General features: G+C 42.9%; 1 protein-coding gene across 1 annotated transcript in view; it reads right to left on the bottom strand.

The window, feature by feature from the left end:
- Positions 1–20,931, bottom strand: part of LOC144005948 (MAGUK p55 subfamily member 7-like) — a 256,397-nt gene that overhangs the window by 6,245 nt on the left and 229,221 nt on the right. Inside the window, exons 13-16 of the mRNA XM_077504465.1 lie at positions 19,366–19,551; positions 3,406–3,486; positions 3,212–3,305; positions 2,569–2,677 (exon numbers count right to left, since the gene is read on the bottom strand). Coding sequence (XP_077360591.1) covers positions 2,569–2,677; positions 3,212–3,305; positions 3,406–3,486; positions 19,366–19,551 — 470 coding nt within the window. The remainder of the gene's footprint in view (positions 1–2,568; positions 2,678–3,211; positions 3,306–3,405; positions 3,487–19,365; positions 19,552–20,931) is intronic.

The raw sequence follows: 20,931 nt of genomic DNA, 5'->3' as shown, positions 1-20,931 counted from the left end.
ACATTGACAGGGAGCCACAAACTGAGAAATGAGATACTTGCAGTGTGCTTTTAGCTTAGCTGGTGTGTTGGCTGTGGGACATACCTGTGTCGTTTGAATCCATGCATTGGATCGTCACGGGAGTTATTCTTTTTTGCTCGCGCGCAGCACCAACGCCGGCCCGGGACATACAAGTGCACCGAGAGGACTCGATAGCCATGGGAAATACCGAGATGTACGGCACCGGCTTCTGCTAACTGTCTCCATTTGTATGTTGTCACTCGTTGCGCGCGCGCGCGCCGTGTCGCGAGCACGGAAACACGGAAGTAGCTTGAATGGTGATGCTACTGAAATGTAAACAAAACAAGTAGAGCACGGCGCAGAACTCTTGCTATTGTTATGAAAACCATAAAGCCTCACTCGCAACCGATACGGTCGTTTAGCTCCCCTTGACGAACGATGGTTCGGTCGAATCGTTTTTTTGTTCCACCCCTACTGAAAACGTAACTTGTCTGACGTCACTCCCCCTGGCGAGAGGGCGGAGACGACCTCGTCCCATAATGCTTCACGGACCAGTTGAGGATGGAAATAAATTATTTTTTTTACCACTTTTATGGTCCATAATGCACACTTTTTTGTTGTGTTGTGTGCCTGTTGGTTAATAAAACTAGTAGTAAAAGTATCATCACTTTTGTTTTGAATGTGCAAACCATTCATGACCAGACCATGGCTGAATTCAGTGTGGTGATCAATGACTTCTGCCTCATCTTCGTAGTTAGCAGTAGTTGTTTGTGACGGTTACAACAGTGAGATAGTTTGCCTTCTTCATGAAAATGTGGAGTAACGCATTGATTCTCTTGACAGTAACTTTAATCAGACTACTTTGTAGAATAAAGTAACGCGTTAGACTATTAGTTACTTTAGAAAGCGACTTTTTTGAGTAACGCGTTACTAAGTAACGCGTTACCGGCAACACTGCCTACATATGAATGTTTTTTTAAATCTTAGAATGCAAACCATAAATGGAGGACATCACCATACTTCAATCAGCAGCGTACTTCAATCAGCAGCGTGTTAGATGCATGTGGGTTTTGGTTTTACAGTGTTTCCGTGCATATTTACAATTTGCGACTCGCAACTTGTGGTGCCACATACTCGCAGATTAGTTTTGCAACCCATCCTAGAATATTTGCTGTTTTTGTGCTCATGTGAAAAGCAAGAAAAGTAGTGCTTTGGTGCCATCTTGATGCCAAAGAACAATATTTAAGTGAGTTGAGGAGCTGAATTTAGACAAAAGTAGTGCTTTGCCAGAATCTATAGAATTCTAAAAAGGGGTGTCAGTTAATTGCGTATTTTCACTATTTGCTGGAGCTTCAAAGATGTTTGAGTGATATCTTGTGGCATTTTGGTACAGCTTCAAAGTTGTTTGAGTGATATCTTGTGGCATTTTGGTACATAGGCTGGGGTGCACATAAGTGGTGCACTGGTACGCACGAGTACTGGAAATTTAAAATTGCACTTCCGTTCAGGTCTATCATCTTGGATTTCACTATTTGTGGAAACTGCAAAGTAGTGTTTTAGTGGCATCTTTTGGCATTTTGGCACAGACAGGGGTGCACATATGTGGTGCGCTGGTACACAACAGTGCTAGGAATTGAAAATTGCACTCCAGTCTGTTATTGCACATGTTGCATTTTGCTCTTTTTGTTTCGTTTTTAGGAGAGCTTGATGGCACTTGAGATTTATGAACGACTTTGTCAAGCCAACGACTCTTTAGAGCCACGCCCTGGATGAAATCACTGATTTGAATTCCTTCTCCATTCAGTTGAACCCTGCCGTGTGCACGTGCACTCCTTGCCACTAGCTTCAACAACGGATGTTAAGAGGGAAAAAAAAAAATCTCTAGTCTAGAAGAAAAACAACATAGATAATTAAATATCAAATAAAGTATGTGTTGTCATTAGTCATCAAGGTCTTGTTGTCTGGACTTGTTTGTAAATTTAATTTTAACCGTGTTAAAACTTTTTTTTCACTCGTGTGACAAGAAGTAACAAATGAAAACTGAGATGTGTGAGCCACAACTGCATTTGCAAGTCACTAATCTTCAAGTTCTCCTCAAAGTCTAATTCAATTCTCGGCTAATTCATCTGGGCCAAAAGACAACCCAGCTGGGGGAGAACTATTTTCAAGAGGTTTAGAAACCTTATTGGGTGGGGTCTGCAGCTCTGAACATTAATTGGAACCTTTTATTCCATAGACTAAAAGCATCCAGAACAAATGGTTCCATAAAATTTGGATGGAAATGTCTATAATCTGTGGAATCCTGTCTGTTTGATTTTTTTTTTTTTTTTTTTGCATTGGTCCGGTATGTGGAAAGAGAGAGATATTACATTTGTGTGCTCATAACCTTGCTGTGTTTCTGTTTTTATTCCAGTGTTTATATCATAAAAGCGAGTGATGTTCCAGACAGAATCTGATGTCCCAATGTTTTTTGTTGTTGTTGTTTTTTTTAAATCACTATTTAGTATTGTTTAGTTCATGTATGCAATAAACATTATGACAGTTCTTTCCTGACAGCTCATTACTTACACACGGGTGTACATCCAGTAGGCACACTTTGCTCTCTGCCATCACATGGTAAACAGAGTCCAGACTTGTTCCATAGTAGTGGCCTCTGTATGTCCCATAATCTATAAACCTAACGGGAGACATTAACGGGGTCAGACAAGGACATCCATCCATCCACCCATCCATTTTCTTGACCGCTTATTCCTCACAAGGGTCGCGGGGGGTGCTGGCGCCTATCTCAGCTGGCTCTGGGCAGTAGGCGGGGGACACCCTGGACTGGTTGCCAGCCAATCGCAGGGCACACAGAGACGAACAACCATCCACACTCACAAGCACACCTAGGGACAATTCGGAGCGCCCAATTAACCTGCTATGCATGTCTTTGGAATGTGGGAGGAGACCGGAGTACCCGGAGAAGACCCACGCAGGCACGGGGAGAACATGCAAACTCCACTCAGGAATGGCCGAAGCCTGGACTCGAACCGGAGTCCTCAGAACTGGGAGGCGACGTGCTAACCAGTCATCCACCGTGCCGCCCAGACAAGGACATAAAATCAGAAAAGAAAAAAAATGGCATTTCCTTCCAAAACACATGAATAGTATAGGATGACCAGCACACGTCAGACTACAATTTAACGACTTGAGAGAGGAAATGTGCATGTACTTGCGGTTGAGAATTTCCTCTTCAAATTTGTGGACGGATACAAAGTGATAATCCATCCCTTCGCTCTCTTGGCTTCTCCTCTCACGTGTGGTGTCTGGAAGATGGAAGATGTTGGCAAGATGATGACAACAGCCCTAATCATAAAAAGGCTCACAGAAGGAAAAAGTGACAAGATGAGCTTTTTTTGGCCTTACATGGTACAGTTGTAGCATAGAGGTCAGGATCTGAGACCAGGAGCCTCCTCTTCAGTTCATTAACACCAACACCGCTCGGCCCTCAAGACAAAGAGCAAAACATTCGTTTTGCAGTTGTGGATGATCAGATTAAGCAAGGCCATCCCCGCTGACCTAATCACTGTTAGTAGCATTGAGGGCATCAGCTTTTTTTCTTGGGCTATCCCAGACAATGGCGACAGGTTGAGTTCACCCTGGACCGGTTGCCAGCAATCGCATTGGACATAAAAACAAACAAGCATTCACACTCACGTTTACACGTTATTTAGAGACCTAAAAAAAATTAACGTGTATATTTTTTTTGCACACTGTCACTGCAATAATGCTTGCTCTCCTCTATGGAAGCGTGGAGTATTGTCACGCCGCTACCGGCATGGCGGTTCATGCTTTTATTGTTGTGTCCCTGTTTCCTGTTTTACCTTGAAAATCTAACTCTCATCTCACCCCAGGTCACTTGCCCTTCCTGCCGCTCCATAATTACCGGTCCCCGCCCTTGATTATCACCACCTGCCACCAATCACCTACAGCAATAAAAGCCACCTGCATTCTCCCCTCAGTGCCGAAGTGTCACAGTCAGTGCATGGAAGCGTCCCACAGTCCTTATGTCCTCGTTCATGTTGCCAAGTGTTTTTGCCTTGTTTTTGTGCTTTTTCCTCCCCAGTGGAGCGCCTTTTGTTACCCCTTTTGCCTTGTGCCCTTTTTCCTCCCTAGCGGAGCGCTTTTCGTTGTCCCCAGTACCTTTTGCCTGTTTTTTCCTCCCTAGTGGAGCGCTTTTTGTTCTCCACTTTTTTGCTTCCCTGTTCTCCTCTCAGCTTGAGAGGAGACACCTGTTGGCCGGAAATAAACCTGCTGCCTTGGTGGCTTACCTTACGCCTGCGTCTGAGTCCTACCTTACCTCGTCGTGTCAGTACACTTCGGCCAGCATGGACCCAGCAGGCAAGGTCGAGGCTGCACTGCAGAGCCAGGAGGCCCGGCTCGACAACCAGGACCGAATCCAGCAAACCATGCTGTCCCAGATTGGGGAATTGACCAGCCAGGTCCACGAGCTGGTGAGCCTCTCACGGCGTCGAGCGCCAGCTCCCACCGGACAAATTCCTCATCCTGAGTTCTCCGTACCGTCCACGCCATTCACCGGGGTAGGATTAAGACTGGCCTCCCCAGAACGATACTCCGGTGAACCCGGGCGCTGTCAAACTTTCCTCACGGAGTGTGACATACATTTTGAACAGTTACCACAGGCATTTCCCACAGCCCGATCCCGAGTGGCCTTCATGGTGTCGCAGCTGACGGGACGGGCCAAAACCTGGGCAACCGCCGAATGGGCCAGGGGTTCCTCGGTCTGTCAAAGCGTACAGGACTTTCAAGTCGCTTTGCGCCAAGTCTTTGATCCAGAGAACAATGACCGAGAGAAGGCACGAGCACTGAGCCGACTTCAACAAGGCAAGGAATCTGTCAGCGATTACGCTGTCCGTTTTCGAACACTGGCAACGAACAGTGGCTGGAACGCCATAGCTCTTCATGACCATTTCTTGAAAGGACTCTCACCTGCCATTCAAGAACTTCTGATTCCCGTAGATCTCCCCACGGACTTGGACGCTTTAATTTCCCTCGCCATCCGAACAGATCATCGTCGCCAGGAGCTGGCTTAGATCGGCGGACCTCGAAGGAGGGAGGAACCCACCTCCTGGTCACGGCCACCGGAGGCCAGAAGGCCGCAACCCATCTTTCCTTCCCGGCCGGAACCAGGAGAGGTGGACCTCGCCCGAGACGAACCCATGCAACTGGGAAGGGCTCGGCTTACGCCTGAGGAGAGGCAGCGCCGACGCCGAGAGGGCCGTTGCTACTATTGTGGTGGTCTTGGACACTTGGTGGGATCCTGCACCACGAAGGGCAACTCTCCGGTGAGTTCTCCATCACCCCGACCCGCCAAGAACCACAGACTCACGCAAATTCAGATAACCCATCACAATGTCACCACAGATCTGTCAGCCCTTATCGACTCCGGATCCGACGAAAGTCTCATGGACTGGGAGCTCGTAAGGCAAATACGAGCCTCCACCGAACCCCTTTCCTCGACCATCCAGGCTAGAGCGCTGAACGGCAAAGAACTCTTCAGGATCACCCACATCACTGAACCTCTGGGAGTCCGAATTGGACAGCACTGCGAGACTCTCCGCTTCCACGTTTTCCACGCTTCATCTCCCACTTTGGTTCTGGGTCACCCTTGGCTGCGTCTACACAACCCCAGAATTGACTGGAACTCGGGAACCATTCTGGAGTGGGGAAAAGAATGCAACACTCACGGGTTGGAACAACCCGCACCCCGGAACACCACAGCCCAGGTCCACCAGGTGACTCTCGCCTCACCTGCTCAAGAGGAATACCCGAACCTGCACACTGTTCCCTCCTGTTACCACCACCTGCGGGAGGTATTCAGCAAGACCAAGGCCATGACTCTTCCTCCCCACCGACCGTATGATTGCCCGATTGACCTGATTCCCGGATCAACCATCCCCAAGGGGAGACTGTACTCGGTCTCAGGACCCGAACGCCAGGCCATGAACACTTACATAGACGACTCCTTGAAAGCCGGCCTCATCCGACCGTCTTCCTCGCCTGCAGGAGCAGGCTTCTTTTTTGTGAGCAAGAAGGATGGGTCCCTACGCCCATGTATTGACTACAGCCCCTTGAATGACATCACAGTTAAAAATCGATACCCACTGCCACTGATGTCCTCGGTTTTCGACCAGTTGCAACAAGCCAAAATATTCACAAAGCTCGACCTCCGAAACGCTTATCACCTCATCCGAATCCGCGATGGGGATGAATGGAAGACAGGATTCAACACCCCCCGGGGACATTACGAGTACCTCGTTATGCCTTTCGGACTCACCAATGCACCAGCAGTATTTCAGGCCATGATTAATGAGGTACTAAAGGACTTTATTGATCACTTCGTGTACGTTTACTTGGACGACATACTAATATACTCTCCTGACCTAACGAGCCATCGAGACCACGTAAGCCGAGTCCTGCAACGCCTCCTGGATCATCAACTATACGTGAAAGCGGAAAAAAGCCTGTTCCACGTCAACACCATCTCCTTCCTGGGATTTGTCGTTTCACCCGGAAGGGTGGAGATGGACTCAGACAAGGTCAGCGCCGTGCGAGATTGGCCCACGCCTGACTCGCGAAAGAGGGTTCAGCAGTTCCTAGGATTTGCCAACTTTTACCGACGATTCATAAGAAACTTCAGCACCATTGCCGCTCCCCTACACGCCTTGACATCCCCACAGGTTCGATTCATGTGGACCCCGGAAGCCGAAAGAGCATTCAATGACTTGAAAATACGATTTACCAACGCCCCAATCCTTAAAGTTCCTGACCCCAAACGCCAGTTCGTGGTTGAAGTCGACGCCTCGAATATTGAGATTGGGGCGGTGTTGTCCCAGCGCTGCCAAGAGGACGGCAAGACGCATCCCTGCGCGTTTCTCTCACGGAAACTATCGAATGCAGAACGCAACTACTGTGTTGGAGATCGGGAGCTGCTAGCAGTAAAAGTAGCTCTCGAAGAATGGAGGCACTGGTTAGAAGGAGCTGAACACCCCTTCGTGATCTGGACCGACCATCGAAACCTGGAGTATTTACGCCAGGCCAAGAGACTCAACCCTCGACAGGCCAGATGGTCTTTGTTTTTTAATCGCTTTTCATTCTCTCTGACCTACAGGCCAGGCAGTAAAAATGCCAAAGCTGACGCCTTATCAAGAGTCCACGAGTCCGAGCCATTGGAGACCGAGCCTGAGACAATTTTGCCCCGTGACTGCATAGTCGGGGCCATGAGATGGCAACTTGAGGACGATGTCAAGGAGGCGCTGCGTAACGTCACTCCCCCCACGTCATGCCCACCACGGCGACTCTTCGTGCCTGAGGAGCTAAGGTCTCAGGTAATACACTGGGCTCACACATCACGGCTATTTTGTCATCCTGGCGTCCGCAGGACCATGTATGCTGTTGCCCGGAGATTCTGGTGGCCGGCAATGGAAACCACGATAAAAGAGTACGTCGCTGCCTGTCCGACTTGTGCCCGCAACAAGACTTCAAATCAGTCCCGGATGGGCCTTCTCCAACCGCTACCAATCCCATCTAGACCATGGGCAGAAATATCATTGGACTTTGTGACCGGACTACCCCCATCTCATGGTAAAACCACAATCCTCACCGTTGTTGACAGATTCTCCAAAATGGTTCGCTTCATTCCACTATCCAAGCTCCCATCCGCCAAAACTACCGCAGACATCATGATCCACCACATATTCCGGTTTTATGGATTCCCACTGCACATCGTCTCCGACCGTGGACCACAGTTCGTCTCCCGTTTCTGGACGCAATTCTGCAAAGCCCTAGGAGCCAAGGCCAACCTGACGTCAGGGTACCACCCGGAGGCCAATGGGCAGGCTGAAAGATTAAACCAGCAACTCGAAACTGGACTCCGATGCCTCGTCTCCCAGAACCCGACTACCTGGAGCACTTACCTGGTTTGGGTCGAGCTCGCACATAACTCTTTACCCACATCTGCCACAGGTCTCACCCCGTTCAAATGTGTCCATGGCTACGATCCCCCATTCTTCGCCAAGCTAGAAGAGGAGGCAACGGTTCCCTCGGTTCAGGCCATGGTCCGTCGATGCCACAAAGTCTGGTTGGCGGCCCGGATGGCGCTTCAACGCCAGGGAGGGGTAAAGAGGGCCGCCGACCGGAAGAGGAGACCGGCGCCCGACTACCGCCCAGGCCAACGGGTGTGGCTGTCTGCCAAACACCTTCGACTCAAGGTACCATGTCCAAAGCTGGCCCCGCGATTTGTGGGGCCTTTCCCTGTTACCAAGACTTTAGGTCCAGCCGCCATTCGACTCCGCCTGCCAAGATCCCTCAGAGTTCATCCAACATTCCACGTCAGTCAAGTCAAACCAGTCCACGAAAGCCCACTTGTACCATCCGAACCCGACCCACCCCCCCCGGAGATGATTTCAGGCGGCCCCGTTTACAAGGTTAGGAAACTTTTGGAAGTGCGTAATCGGGGCCGCGGAAGACAATACCTGGTGGACTGGGAGGGATACGGCCCGGAGGAAAGGCAATGGGTTCCCTCCCGGTTCATCGTGGATCCCTCGTTGATTGAGGAATTTTATGAAGAACACCCTGACATTCCTGGGCCGTCAAGAGCCGTTGAGGGGGGGGTACTGTCACGCCGCTACCGGCGTGGCGGTTCATGCTTTTATTGTTGTGTCCCTGTTTCCTGTTTTACCTTGAAAATCTAACTCTCATCTCACCCCAGGTCACTTGCCCTTCCTGCCGCTCCATAATTACCGGTCCCCGCCCTTGATTATCACCACCTGCCACCAATCACCTACAGCAATAAAAGCCACCTGCATTCTCCCCTCAGTGCCGAAGTGTCACAGTCAGTGCATGGAAGCGTCCCACAGTCCTTATGTCCTCGTTCATGTTGCCAAGTGTTTTTGCCTTGTTTTTGTGCTTTTTCCTCCCCAGTGGAGCGCCTTTTGTTACCCCTTTTGCCTTGTGGCCTTTTTCCTCCCTAGCGGAGCGCTTTTCGTTGTCCCCAGTACCTTTTGCCTGTTTTTTCCTCCCTAGTGGAGCGCTTTTTGTTCTCCACTTTTTTGCTTCCCTGTTCTCCTCTCAGCTTGAGAGGAGACACCTGTTGGCCGGAAATAAACCTGCTGCCTTGGTGGCTTACCTTACGCCTGCGTCTGAGTCCTACCTTACCTCGTCGTGTCAAGTATATACATATATATATATATATATATATATATATATATATACATATATATATATATTAGGGGTGGGACAAAAAAAACGATTCGACCGAACCATCGGTCGTCAAGGGGAGCTAAACGGCCGTATCGGTAGCAGACTTGTCAACCAATACAAAATCCGCCGGGAATCCTTAGATACATTGCTTGTAAAGCTGTGGACCGGATATCGCGTTGCTGTGAATCGGTTGTGAGTGAGGCTTTATGGTTTTCATAACAATAGCAAGAGTTCTGCATCGTGCTCTACTTGTTTTGTTTACATTTCAGTAGCAGCACTATTCAAGCTACTTCCGTGTTTACAGAGAGCTAGCAAAGTAGCGCTCATAGACGCTTCATTCCACGGATGTTGTAAACATAATGCAAAGACGTTACGCACCTTTTTTGGGGGGGAGGGGGTCCGCCTACCGTCAACGCCGTGCTCGCGACACGGCACGCGCGCTCGCGCACAGTCGCGCACAACAAGTGATGTTAGCAGAAGCCGGTGCCGTACATCTCGGTATTTCCCATGGCTATCGAGCCCCTCGGTGCACTTGTATGTCCCGGGCTGGCGTTGGTACCGCGCGCTAGCCAAAAAGAATAACTCCCGTGACGATCCAATGCATGGATTCAAACGACACAGGTATGTCCCACAGCCAACACACCAGCTAAGCTAAAAGCACACTGCAAGTATCTCATTTCTCAGTTTGTGGCTCCCTGTCAATGTACACAACTAGCATGAGCAGCAGGGAACTGAGACGTGCCCGCAATTACGTCATCAAACTCAAAATGAACGACAGCCCAAAAAACACTGCGGTCAAGCCAGCCGCCACTCGAAAAGACGAAGTCAAGCCAGCCGCCCCAACGATTGTTAATACTGTGCATTACGGTAACATGCCGACGTGCCCCTGCGCTGGCTACCTTCAAAATAAAAGCTGCTCAACACCTGGTTTAGGGTTTAAAATAAAGAATCATAAAAAAATAACGGTTTGTTATTCCAGAACCAGACCAGTTCTAAGGGACACTACACCACCCCAGGTATCCAGCCAAAGTACTTTCAACAAAATCTGATGTTGCATTTCAAAATAAAACTCATTGAACATTGCAATCTCGACTATAATCCCTGATTTCAAAAAATCATTAAAAATTCATGGTTTGTTATCCCAGGACCAGACCAGTTCTAAGGGACACGACACCATCCCAGGTATCCAGCCAAAGTACTTTGAACAAAATCTGATGTTGCATTTCAAAATAAAACTCATTTGAACATTGCAATCTCGACTATAATCCCTGATTTAAAAAAATCATTAAAAATTCATGGTTTGTTATCCCAGGACCAGACCAGTTCTAGGGGACACTACACCACCCCAGGTATCCAACCAAAGTACTTTGAACAAAATCTGATGTTGCATTTCAAAATAAAACTCATTTGAACATTGCAATCTCGACTATTATTGTTGATTTCAAAAAATCATTAAAAATTCATGGTTTGTTATCCCAGGACCAGACCAGTTCTAAGGGACACGACACCATCCCAGGTATCCAGCCAAAGTACTTTGAACAAAATCTGATGTTGCATTTCAAAATAAAACTCATTTGAAAATTGCAATCTCGATTATAATCCCTGATTTCAAAAAATCATTAAAAATTCATGGTTTGTTATCCCAGGACCAGACCAGTTCTAAGGGACACTACACCACCCCAGGTATCCCGCCAAAGTACTTTGAACAAAGTCTGATGTTGCATTTCAAAATAAAACTCATTTGAAAATTGCAATCTCGACTATAATCCCTGATTTAAAAAAATCATTAAAAATTCATGGTTTGTTATCCCAGTACCAGACCAGTTCTGAGGGACACTACAGCACCCCAGGTATCCCGCCAAAGTACTTTGAACAAAATCTGATGTTGCATTTCAAAATAAAACTCATTTGAAAATTGCAATCTCGACTATAATCCCTGATTTCAAAAAATCATTAAAAATTCATGGTTTGTTATCCCAGGACCAGACCGGTTCTAGGGGACACTACACCACCCCAGGTATCCAACCAAAGTACTTTGAACAAAATCTGATGTTGCATTTCAAAATAAAACTCATTTGAACATTGCAATCTCGACTATTATTGTTGATTTCAAAAAATCATTAAAAATTCATGGTTGGTTATCCCAGGACCAGACCAGTTCTAAGGGACACGACACCATCCCAGGTATCCAACCAAACTACTTTGAACAAAATCTGATGTTGAATTTCAAAATAAAACTCATTTGAAAATTGCAATCTCGACTATAATCCCTGATTTAAAAAAAATCATTAAAAATTCATGGTTTGTTATCCCAGGACCAGACCAGTTCTAAGGGACACGACACCATCCCAGGTATCCAGCCAAAGTACTTTGAACAAAATCTGATGTTGCATTTCAAAATAAAACTCATTTGAAAAATAAAATCTAGACTATAATCCCTGATTTCAAAAAATCTTTAAAAATTCATGGTTTGTTGGCTGGATACCTGGGATGGTGTCGTGTCCCTTAGAACTGGTCTGGTCCTGGGATAACAAACCATGAATTTTTAATGATTTTTTGAAATCAGGGATTATAGTCGAGATTGCAATTTTCAAATGAGTTTTATTTTGAAATGCAACATCAGATTTTGTTCAAAGTACTTTGGCTGGATACCTGGGATTGTGTCGTGTCCCTTAGAACTGGTCTGGTCCTGGGATAACAAACCATGAATTTTTAATGATTTTTTTAAATCTGGGATTATAGTTGAGATTAAAATTTTCAAATGAGTTTTATTTTGAAATTCAACATCAGATTTTGTTCAAAGTACTTTGGCGGGATACCTGGGGTGCTGTAGTGTCCCTCAGAACTGGTCTGGTACTGGGATAACAAACCATGAATTTTTAATGATTTTTTGAAATCAGGGATTATAGTCGAGATTGCAATTTTCAAATGAGTTTTATTTTGAAATGCAACATCAGATTTTGTTCAAAGTACTTTGGTTGGATACCTGGGGTGGTGTAGTGTCCCCTAGAACTGGTTTGGTCCTGGGATAACAAACCATGAATTTTTAATGATTTTTTGAAATCAGCAACAATAGTCGAGATTTCAATTTTTAAATGGGTTTTATTTTGAAATCCAACATCAGATTTTGTTCAAAGTACTTTGGTTGGATACCTGGGGTGGAGTAGTGTCCCTTAGAACTGGTCTGGTTCTGGAATAACAAACCGTTGTTTTTTTTATGATTCTTTATTTTAAACCATAAACCAGGTGTTGCTCAGCTTTTATTTTGAAGGTGGCCAACGCAGGGGCACGTCGGCACGTTACCGTAATGCACAGTAATCGTTGGGGCGGCTGGCTTGACTTCGTCTTTTCGAGTGGCGGCTGGCCTGACCGCAGTCAAAAAACAGTAGTGATTCCGTGGTCATCATCGTGTCTCAGATTAAAAAAAAACAAAAAAGATGTCATACATTAACCAAAAATGAATGTGATGGCAAAGAAAAACAAAAATTGTTAAAAACAAAAATTGTTAATAAAAAGGTAATGCACTTTTGGAAATATTTTTGGATATATTAACATGTTAAAATGTGTTTGATAGATTTATTGTTCCATAAGGTGGCTTCATATTTCTTTTGGCTGGACGGTAGGTTTATTTCATGTCTTAAATTTATGTTTCTGAAATACTTCACAATGTGGACATATTCTGTTTAATTGTGTTGGTGTCTTTTTAAAGGTTAAATATTTATATTTCAAATTGAATTATCATCCTTTTGTTTTCCTGATCCTGATTTTGAATTAAAAACAAAAAACAATTATAACTGTCAATAACAACTAATAAATATTTAAACTGATACATTTTTCAGTCATATCGCCCAGCCCTTTGTTCCGGTCCAATTAAATAATTGATTCAATATATAAAAATATAGAAGACATTGTTGTTGTTCTTTTTTTAACACATTTGTAGATACTGTAAAAATTTGTGGTGTTTTAAGATGAATGTTTACAAGCAACAAATGTCACTATAAGTTTTGAATATTGAAATTAATCGTATCGAATCGAAAATTGTATCGTCCCCAAACTTAATCGAACCGTATCGAACCGTTCTGTTCTGAAAGATAATCGTTTTTCAATCGAATCGCAACTTGTGTATCGAGATACATATCGAATCGGCCTCATGTCAGAGATTCCCACCCCTAATATATATATATATATATATATATATATATATATATATATATATATATATATATATATATATATATATATATATGTATATATATATATATATATATATATATATATATATATATATATATATATATATATATATATATACACACATATGTATATATATATATGTATATATATATATATATATATATATATATATATATATATATATATATATACACACACATATGTATATATATATATGTATATGCTAAACGCGAAAAAAAAACAGCAATTTTTTTTCGGGATTTTGTCTTGCAAGTATATATATATATATATATATATATATATATATATATATATATATATATATATATATATATATATATATATATATATATATATATATATATATAAGCTTCTTCTTTTTTAAGCATTTAGCCACGTTATACCAATACGTTCAGGAATTAAGTAAGTAAGCATTGCTTATTAGTATTTTTTCTGGTTTTACTACTACATCTGTTGAGCATTTTTTCCTGTAATCCCATGGGGTATGTCTGTGCATGCGCAACTAAATATCCCGTGGCATTATGGGCAAAATTGCTATGTTTTTAGCATTTAACCTACAAGTAAGTTCAAACATATTTAAGTATATTTGAACATAGTTGCAAATATGTACAAACGTACTGTACTTGTAAATGTGTCCAAGCATACTTATAGGCTAAATGCAACAACCCCCCCCCCAAATAAAGCAGTGGTGTACAAATTATGACCCGGGGGCCATTTTTAAGTGGCCCGCAGCTTATACTACAAATTACATCTACTACTAATAAAATTGTTTTATATACTGTTCGAACTTTTCTAAATATGAAAATATGAAAATGAACTTAAAAATGATCATCTTATGACAAACCCAAAATAAAAAAAAATAAAAATAAAAAAAATCGTAAATTGTTTGTCTTACATAGCAGTTAAAAAAAAAAAAAGATTTTTGTGTGCTTGATAAATTAAACTTTAAAAATAAAAATTTCAAGTGACTCCTGCATCCTTCAATTTTTATGTATGCGGCCCTCAGAAGAAAAAGTTTGGACATCCCTGCCATAATGCCATGGGATATTAACCTGCACAAGCGCAAGTAAAAAAAACAAAAAAAACACTGCTTTTTAGCATTTATAGCAAACTTAAGTAGATAAACATTGTACTCAAAGAAATGCTTCATCAGATTTAAATATCACGGTTACGTCAACCGGTCCCACATAACTATTTCATTTAAATTGAATTAATGTTGGGTGACCAAAATTTAGCTAATGTTCTTAACTTAATTCTACATCATACAGTTGTGTTAAATGCTGTTATGTTGAATTTAATCAACATTATCATGTTGTATTTACGAAAAGCAATTGTGTTGAATTTACTTGATATTAAATAAAAATTATCAATCCTCATGATGTTGAATTTACTTAACACTATTACGATATGTAGAATTTATGCAACACTATTTTTCTTCATTTCGTAAAATGCTAGCACTTTTCCAACTATTAAAGCAAGCTCAAGGTATATTAAGTTCCACTTCACACGTACTTCTCATTCGCTTACTGATGGCGCAGCAGCAGGAGCAACTCGGGGGTCAGTATCTGAGCTCAAGGACACTTCATCTTAGTCACTCCGGTCCCGGTATTGAACCCACAATCACCAGTTTGGGATATGCACACACTACCACTGATCCACACCGTCTTATTGCAATCGCATATGTTAAATATACTAAACAAAAATTTGTTTAGAGAGCAAATGTGCCAAACACTGGCCTAAAATACTTGATGTGTTTGTCTGCGTTTGTGGTTGTCTGACTGGCCATATGGAAAATGGACTACAAATTAAGATGCAAAACCAGCTTTGTTTTTGCATGTACATGTTGTTTTTGCATGTTAATTGAATGCAAAAACAGCTTTGTTTTTGCATGAAAATTCCTAGTCCATTATATATATGGCCATTTGCTGCCGATGGACAAACAGTCAGACAAGCACAAACACAGACAAACACATCAAGTATTTTAGGCCAGTGTTTGGCACATTTGCTCTCTAAACAAATTAGTGTTAAGTATATTTAACATATATGACTGTAATAAGGGATGGTTGTTCATCTCTCTGTGCCCTGCGATTGGCTGGCAACCAGTCCAGGGTGTCCCCCGCCTACTGCCCAGAGCCAGCTGAGATAGGCGCCAGCACCCCCCGCGACCCTTGTGAGGAATAAGCGGTCAAGCAAATGGATGGATGGATGGACTGTAAAAAGGCGGCGTGGATCGGTGGTAGTGTGCTCGTCTCCCAAACCGGTGGTTGTGGGTTCAATACTGGATTCTGGCATTAAATTAAGAACATTAGCTAAATTTTGGTCACCCAACATTAATCCAATTTAAATGAAACAGTTATGTGGGAACTGTTGACGTAACCGTGTTATTTAAATCTGATGAAGCATTTCTTTGAGTGCACGTACTCGCACACGCACGATGAACGAGTCAAACACAGATGCTGCAGTTACACTTTGGGCCAGAGGTGGCAGTCGTGAGTAAAAAAGTGACAAACTGCACAATGATCCTTTAATAAAATACTCATCTTTATTTTATTTATTTATTCTAATCAAATAAATACGTTATATATATATATATATATATGTATATATATATATATATATATATATATATATATATATATATATATATATATATATATATATATATATATATATATATATATATATATATAATTTTCATGGTTTCATTATTACGTCCGTTTGGCATTGTTATGGATTGTTGCAAGTTCTGTCTGCACAGGTGCACCTAATAAGATCAACGAGGTGGCTCAACATGCTGCTCACTGATTGGTGGAGGATGGAGGTGCTGCCCTTTAAAGACCGGTGACATCAGGAGCCACCACAACCCTTCTCCCTCTCCTCCCAACCAGCAATGCCTGTGAATTGTTTGTTTCGTTGACAATCCTGTGTTTGAGTAGGGGTGAACTGTCATTTCTGTTCCTTACTTTGTCCTCTGTTTCTTTAGTTAAGAAGGTAAGATTCTGTTTTTCTGTTTACTTAATTATTTAGGTTAGTTTCTTTACTTTTCTAGATAGGGTTGTTTTGTTTGTTATTTTGGCCTTGGTTCACCCTGAAGCCTTATTTTGATTAGCTGTACATGAGTGAAAGATATGACCAAACCCTGGAATAAATTATTGTTTATTCTATTTTTGATGACTTTGAGTGGCTGCTTGGGATGTGAGGGTGTTGGGACCCTAGTTTTTTATGTTGCGCCCTGCATCTTCTACGTGGGACGTAACAGCATTTTCCAGGCTCCGGCCTTCCTAGGTGGAGTTTGCATGTTCTCCCCGTGCACGTGTGGGTCTTCTCCGAGTACTCCGGTCTCTTCCCACATTCCAAAGACATGCATGGCAGGTTAATTGGGTGCTCCAAATTGTCCCTAGGTGTGCTTCTGAGTGTGAATGGTTGTCTGTCTCTGTGTGTCCTGCGATTGGCTGGCAACCAGTCCAGGGTGTACCCTGCCTACAAGGGGTGTGCCAAAAAATCGATTCATAAAAGAATCGAGATTCTCATTTATTAATTGAATCGAATCGATATTAATATCCAAAAATTGATTTTATTTGAATTAGAAATGAAGAAGAAGGGGAAAAGGCAGTTGTAGCCCACATGCTGTTTTTGTGGAAAAAGGCACAATACAAAATTAACAAATGTTTAAATAAAAAAAGACACTTTAATGTCTCTATTTGTCATTTTGTCTTGCAAAGCAGACTGGAGTAGATCATGACAATGTTGTGCATATCTGTAAATTGACGCAGAAATCATTTGTCAATCAAATCATTTTGAAAATTGTTTGAATCGATTCTGAATCGAATCGTAGACCCAAAAATAGTAATCGAATCGAATCGTGAGAGTGTCAAAGACTCCCAGCCCTACTGCCTACTGCCCAAAGCCAGCTCAGATAGGCTCCAGCACTCCGCGCCACCCTTGTGAGGAACAAGAGGTCAAGAAAATGGATGGATGGATGTGCCCTGGGCAGCAGCAAAAATTGGTGTGTGTCAGTGTGCTCTAATGGTTTTCTCAAATAAATCCAGCATCACATAGGTTTGGTCATCACAGTGGTGCATCTGTCTTTGCCATCAGAATAAAAGAAAAAGTGAGCAGAACAGTCAGACAGACAGCGCTCTGATTTCATGCTGTTTTTAGTCTGCAAATGATTCTCCAAGCGATCTGACTCTTTTTGTGTCTGCCTTTGCCACGATTAATGCCCTTGCACCCTCTGGAAAATCCATAGCTTTACGTATAACTGCGTATAACATCTGCAAAGTTGCACCATATCAATGTCATTATTGTGTAGGATGTACAGGATGAACACAAGCACTTCCAAACACTCGCACGCGCGCACATACTCACATGCAGTAGCATCTGGAATTGTCCTCTAGTAGCTTTGTGCAGCCCTAGATTGCATCAGTCTCTTTGGAGTGCATCTGAAAAGGAGATTCCCGAAATACCTGCCTTTTCCATCCCAGTGTTGAATGGGCTCAGAACATTACAAAATATGAAGTTTTTTTTAGGACCCTCCGCCCTTACACTGCTAATGGCTTTCTCAGTGGCTCTGGACAACCAGTGAGAAGCCTCATTGAGACAAGTGGGTATTGTCCACTGACCTTTTTGCTTAAGTGACATGACATTTAACACCAGTAGTCGTTTTCACCATCGATACGAGGCATAATGGAATATTGTTTTTTTCATATAGTGCGTCAGATGCCTTTTCCAACCTGGTCAAATATTATGCGGCTGGTCCTACTTTAAGTATCCTGGTTCGAGGTTTTCCTGTCCATAACTGTCAATGCCAAAAAAAACATTTTTCATGATGACCTCTGGCCGTCAGTGCAGACAGTGAAATCCAGTCGTGCAGGTAAAATCCAACCCAGTTAAAAGAGATTTAAATCCAAGATGCTTGAACTCTTCCAGTTAAAAAGAGCACCTGGCTGACATTATATAGGATTAGATTTACAATCAATTCATTGGCCTCTCTCCATTCATCTCTCATGTGTCTGTTTCCCTGTCTCAATTGTTTCAACATCCATCTCCTCCCATTTCTTCACATTTGTTGTATGTTGACTTGTTGACAGATAACCTAGTTTTTCTGTAATGTTACGTTAAAAATACCTTCTACAGAGCTTAATGTAAACTCTCAAGGGAGCAAAAATACATAGAGCAGGCCTGTAGGTTTGGCAGAGAAGCAAATCTGGGGTGGGCCAAAGCACAACTTAAAATAATACAAACTATTCTGATGTGACGTTTTCTAACAGTGTTTATGTGGTTCTGATGGGAAAGGATCATTCTTGCATTCAAAAGTAGGAACATAAATCTTAATCAATGCCTTTTTTTCTTCCCTTTGAACAATTTTAGCTTCAATAACTGTGTACTTTGTGATAAATGTAATGCAGTGGCATGACCCCAAATAGAGTTGAGCGCAGGGTTAATTCTATTCAAACTTGGGGCCAGATTTTCATGCGCTCAGCATAAAAACGGGCACATCTATTCGTGCCGAGGCAAGTCTAGTTTAGCGTGTCTTGGTAGACCATGCTATGCCTCAATAGGCGTTCCGGCATATTCTATTGCATGTCCGTGGTGCATATGGACATCTGGTGAAAAAAAGTAGACTAAATTTTAGACTCGCAAAAATCAGGTCTAAGTGCAGGTGGTGTGGCGCGATTTTGGTGTATTTGATCGAGGTGCAGGTAAGACAGATTCTGCGCTCTGCGGATGTTTGTGATGGATGCCAACCATCGTATTTCATTCGTAAATATGACAACAGCATGGGCGGGCTTTGCGCTAGACTTGTGTTGGGTGTAAATGTAGGCGTCTTAATGTTGTGAAAAAATAAACTCCTGATGGGACCCATTAGCATACTCAAGTCATACATACCAACCAAGATAACCAGATGGTGTCTTTCTTCAGAATCTTTATAGTATGGGATGACCTCTGCATAGGTAGGTAGGTAGGTAGGTGGACAGATAGACTCATGAACTCCTGAGCTCCACCTTTTGGACCGAGCTGCTTCTTTGACCCAATTGCTCTTCTTGCCCAGTCGGAAACTCCTTCTTAAACCAGCTGACGTTGGAGAAAGAGACATGCGTTGAGCTCTGTCAGTCTGTTGGTGAGTACTGGTGTAGGTCAACAATGTCATAAATAGCATCTACCCATACCATCCATACTATCCACCCATGGTGTGTGCATGTTTTTGAAATATAGAAGAAAGCTAAAGTACTCAAAGAAAACCTGACTGTGAGGCAGACGTGCTAGCCACATTTTACCGTGGCGCAGAATCAGGTTCAAGAAATCACAGATCACAATTGACATGTGTTTTCAAACTCTCGCTCTACTATTTTTCCCACTGTGGTACAAAGAATTGCGGCAATGAGCATTCTGATAAGATTTCACAAGGATTTTACACAAAACTATAAGCACGGTAATTACAATGGACTCTCACAATTGAGCTAAATTTTGAAGAAAATATGGTCCAAAGGGTGCAGAATAACATAAAACCTAAATGAGAACTCTCCATGCTCACTCACCTCCCTGTCTGCATTTGATTTCCATTATTTCATTATTGGAGGCCGTTCCAGCTGAACCGAGAGGCCATGGAAATTGAGGTGATCTGCATATGATGGCTATAACTCCTCTTGAATTAAAGATTAAGTCTACTCATTAATCACATTGCTTGTTTTATTTCAAATCCACTATAAACATCACAAACACATTTATTGGCCCAATAATTCTTGACCTCTCTAATTGTTTAACATTTTAAGTGGCGACAACTTTTATACAAGTGTGATCTAAAGACTTGTTTAAAAGATACAGTAATGGCTTATAACCATTCCCACCCAAAACCTGTTGCCAATCTGCATGTTAAGTCAACAGTCTTCGACATAAAAACCAAAGTGAATAAAAGACAAGAGGGGGCTCAGGCCCCCCAGAATAAAAGTGTGCCAGTGGTGATTTGTACGCAGTCTGATAGCCTGCGTCTGCCATGCGCCTGCGGTTTGGCCTGTCTTCTTCTGCACGCTCTCTTTCATGACGTTAAGTACCGCGCGGCGGTGATGCCAGGCTTTCTTTGACATAGGCTGTAATTTGACTTTGTAAGCATATCTGTCTGTTTCCTCTCCTTGCACTGTGACACGGTGAGTGGAGATCATAAGCGTTTGTTTACATGGCACTGGAGTTAAATATCCGACAAAGTTACCCTATTGCTCCGAGTCAAAACGTTATTTAAGAAGAAAACATCTTGTCATTGTCAGTTTAAAGTCGTTGTGGCAGTGAAATTGCAATCTGACTAAGATGCTGAGAAACTTTTTTTTTTTTTTTTTTTTTTAAGAAATTACTGTTATTTCTGTTTTACAGGACAGAGTGACTTAAGAGTTCCGATCCACACAAGGAGTCACTGAATGTAGCATTGTAATGTCTGCCTACCATCGCCTTTCAAGCACTCAA

This window comes from Festucalex cinctus, chromosome 1 (genome assembly GCF_051991245.1).
Source record: "Festucalex cinctus isolate MCC-2025b chromosome 1, RoL_Fcin_1.0, whole genome shotgun sequence".
In the NCBI taxonomy this organism is placed as follows: Eukaryota; Metazoa; Chordata; class Actinopteri; order Syngnathiformes; family Syngnathidae; genus Festucalex; species Festucalex cinctus.
The sequence above is the reverse complement of the archived record's forward strand: the minus strand, read 5'-3'. Positions and strand labels throughout refer to the sequence as shown.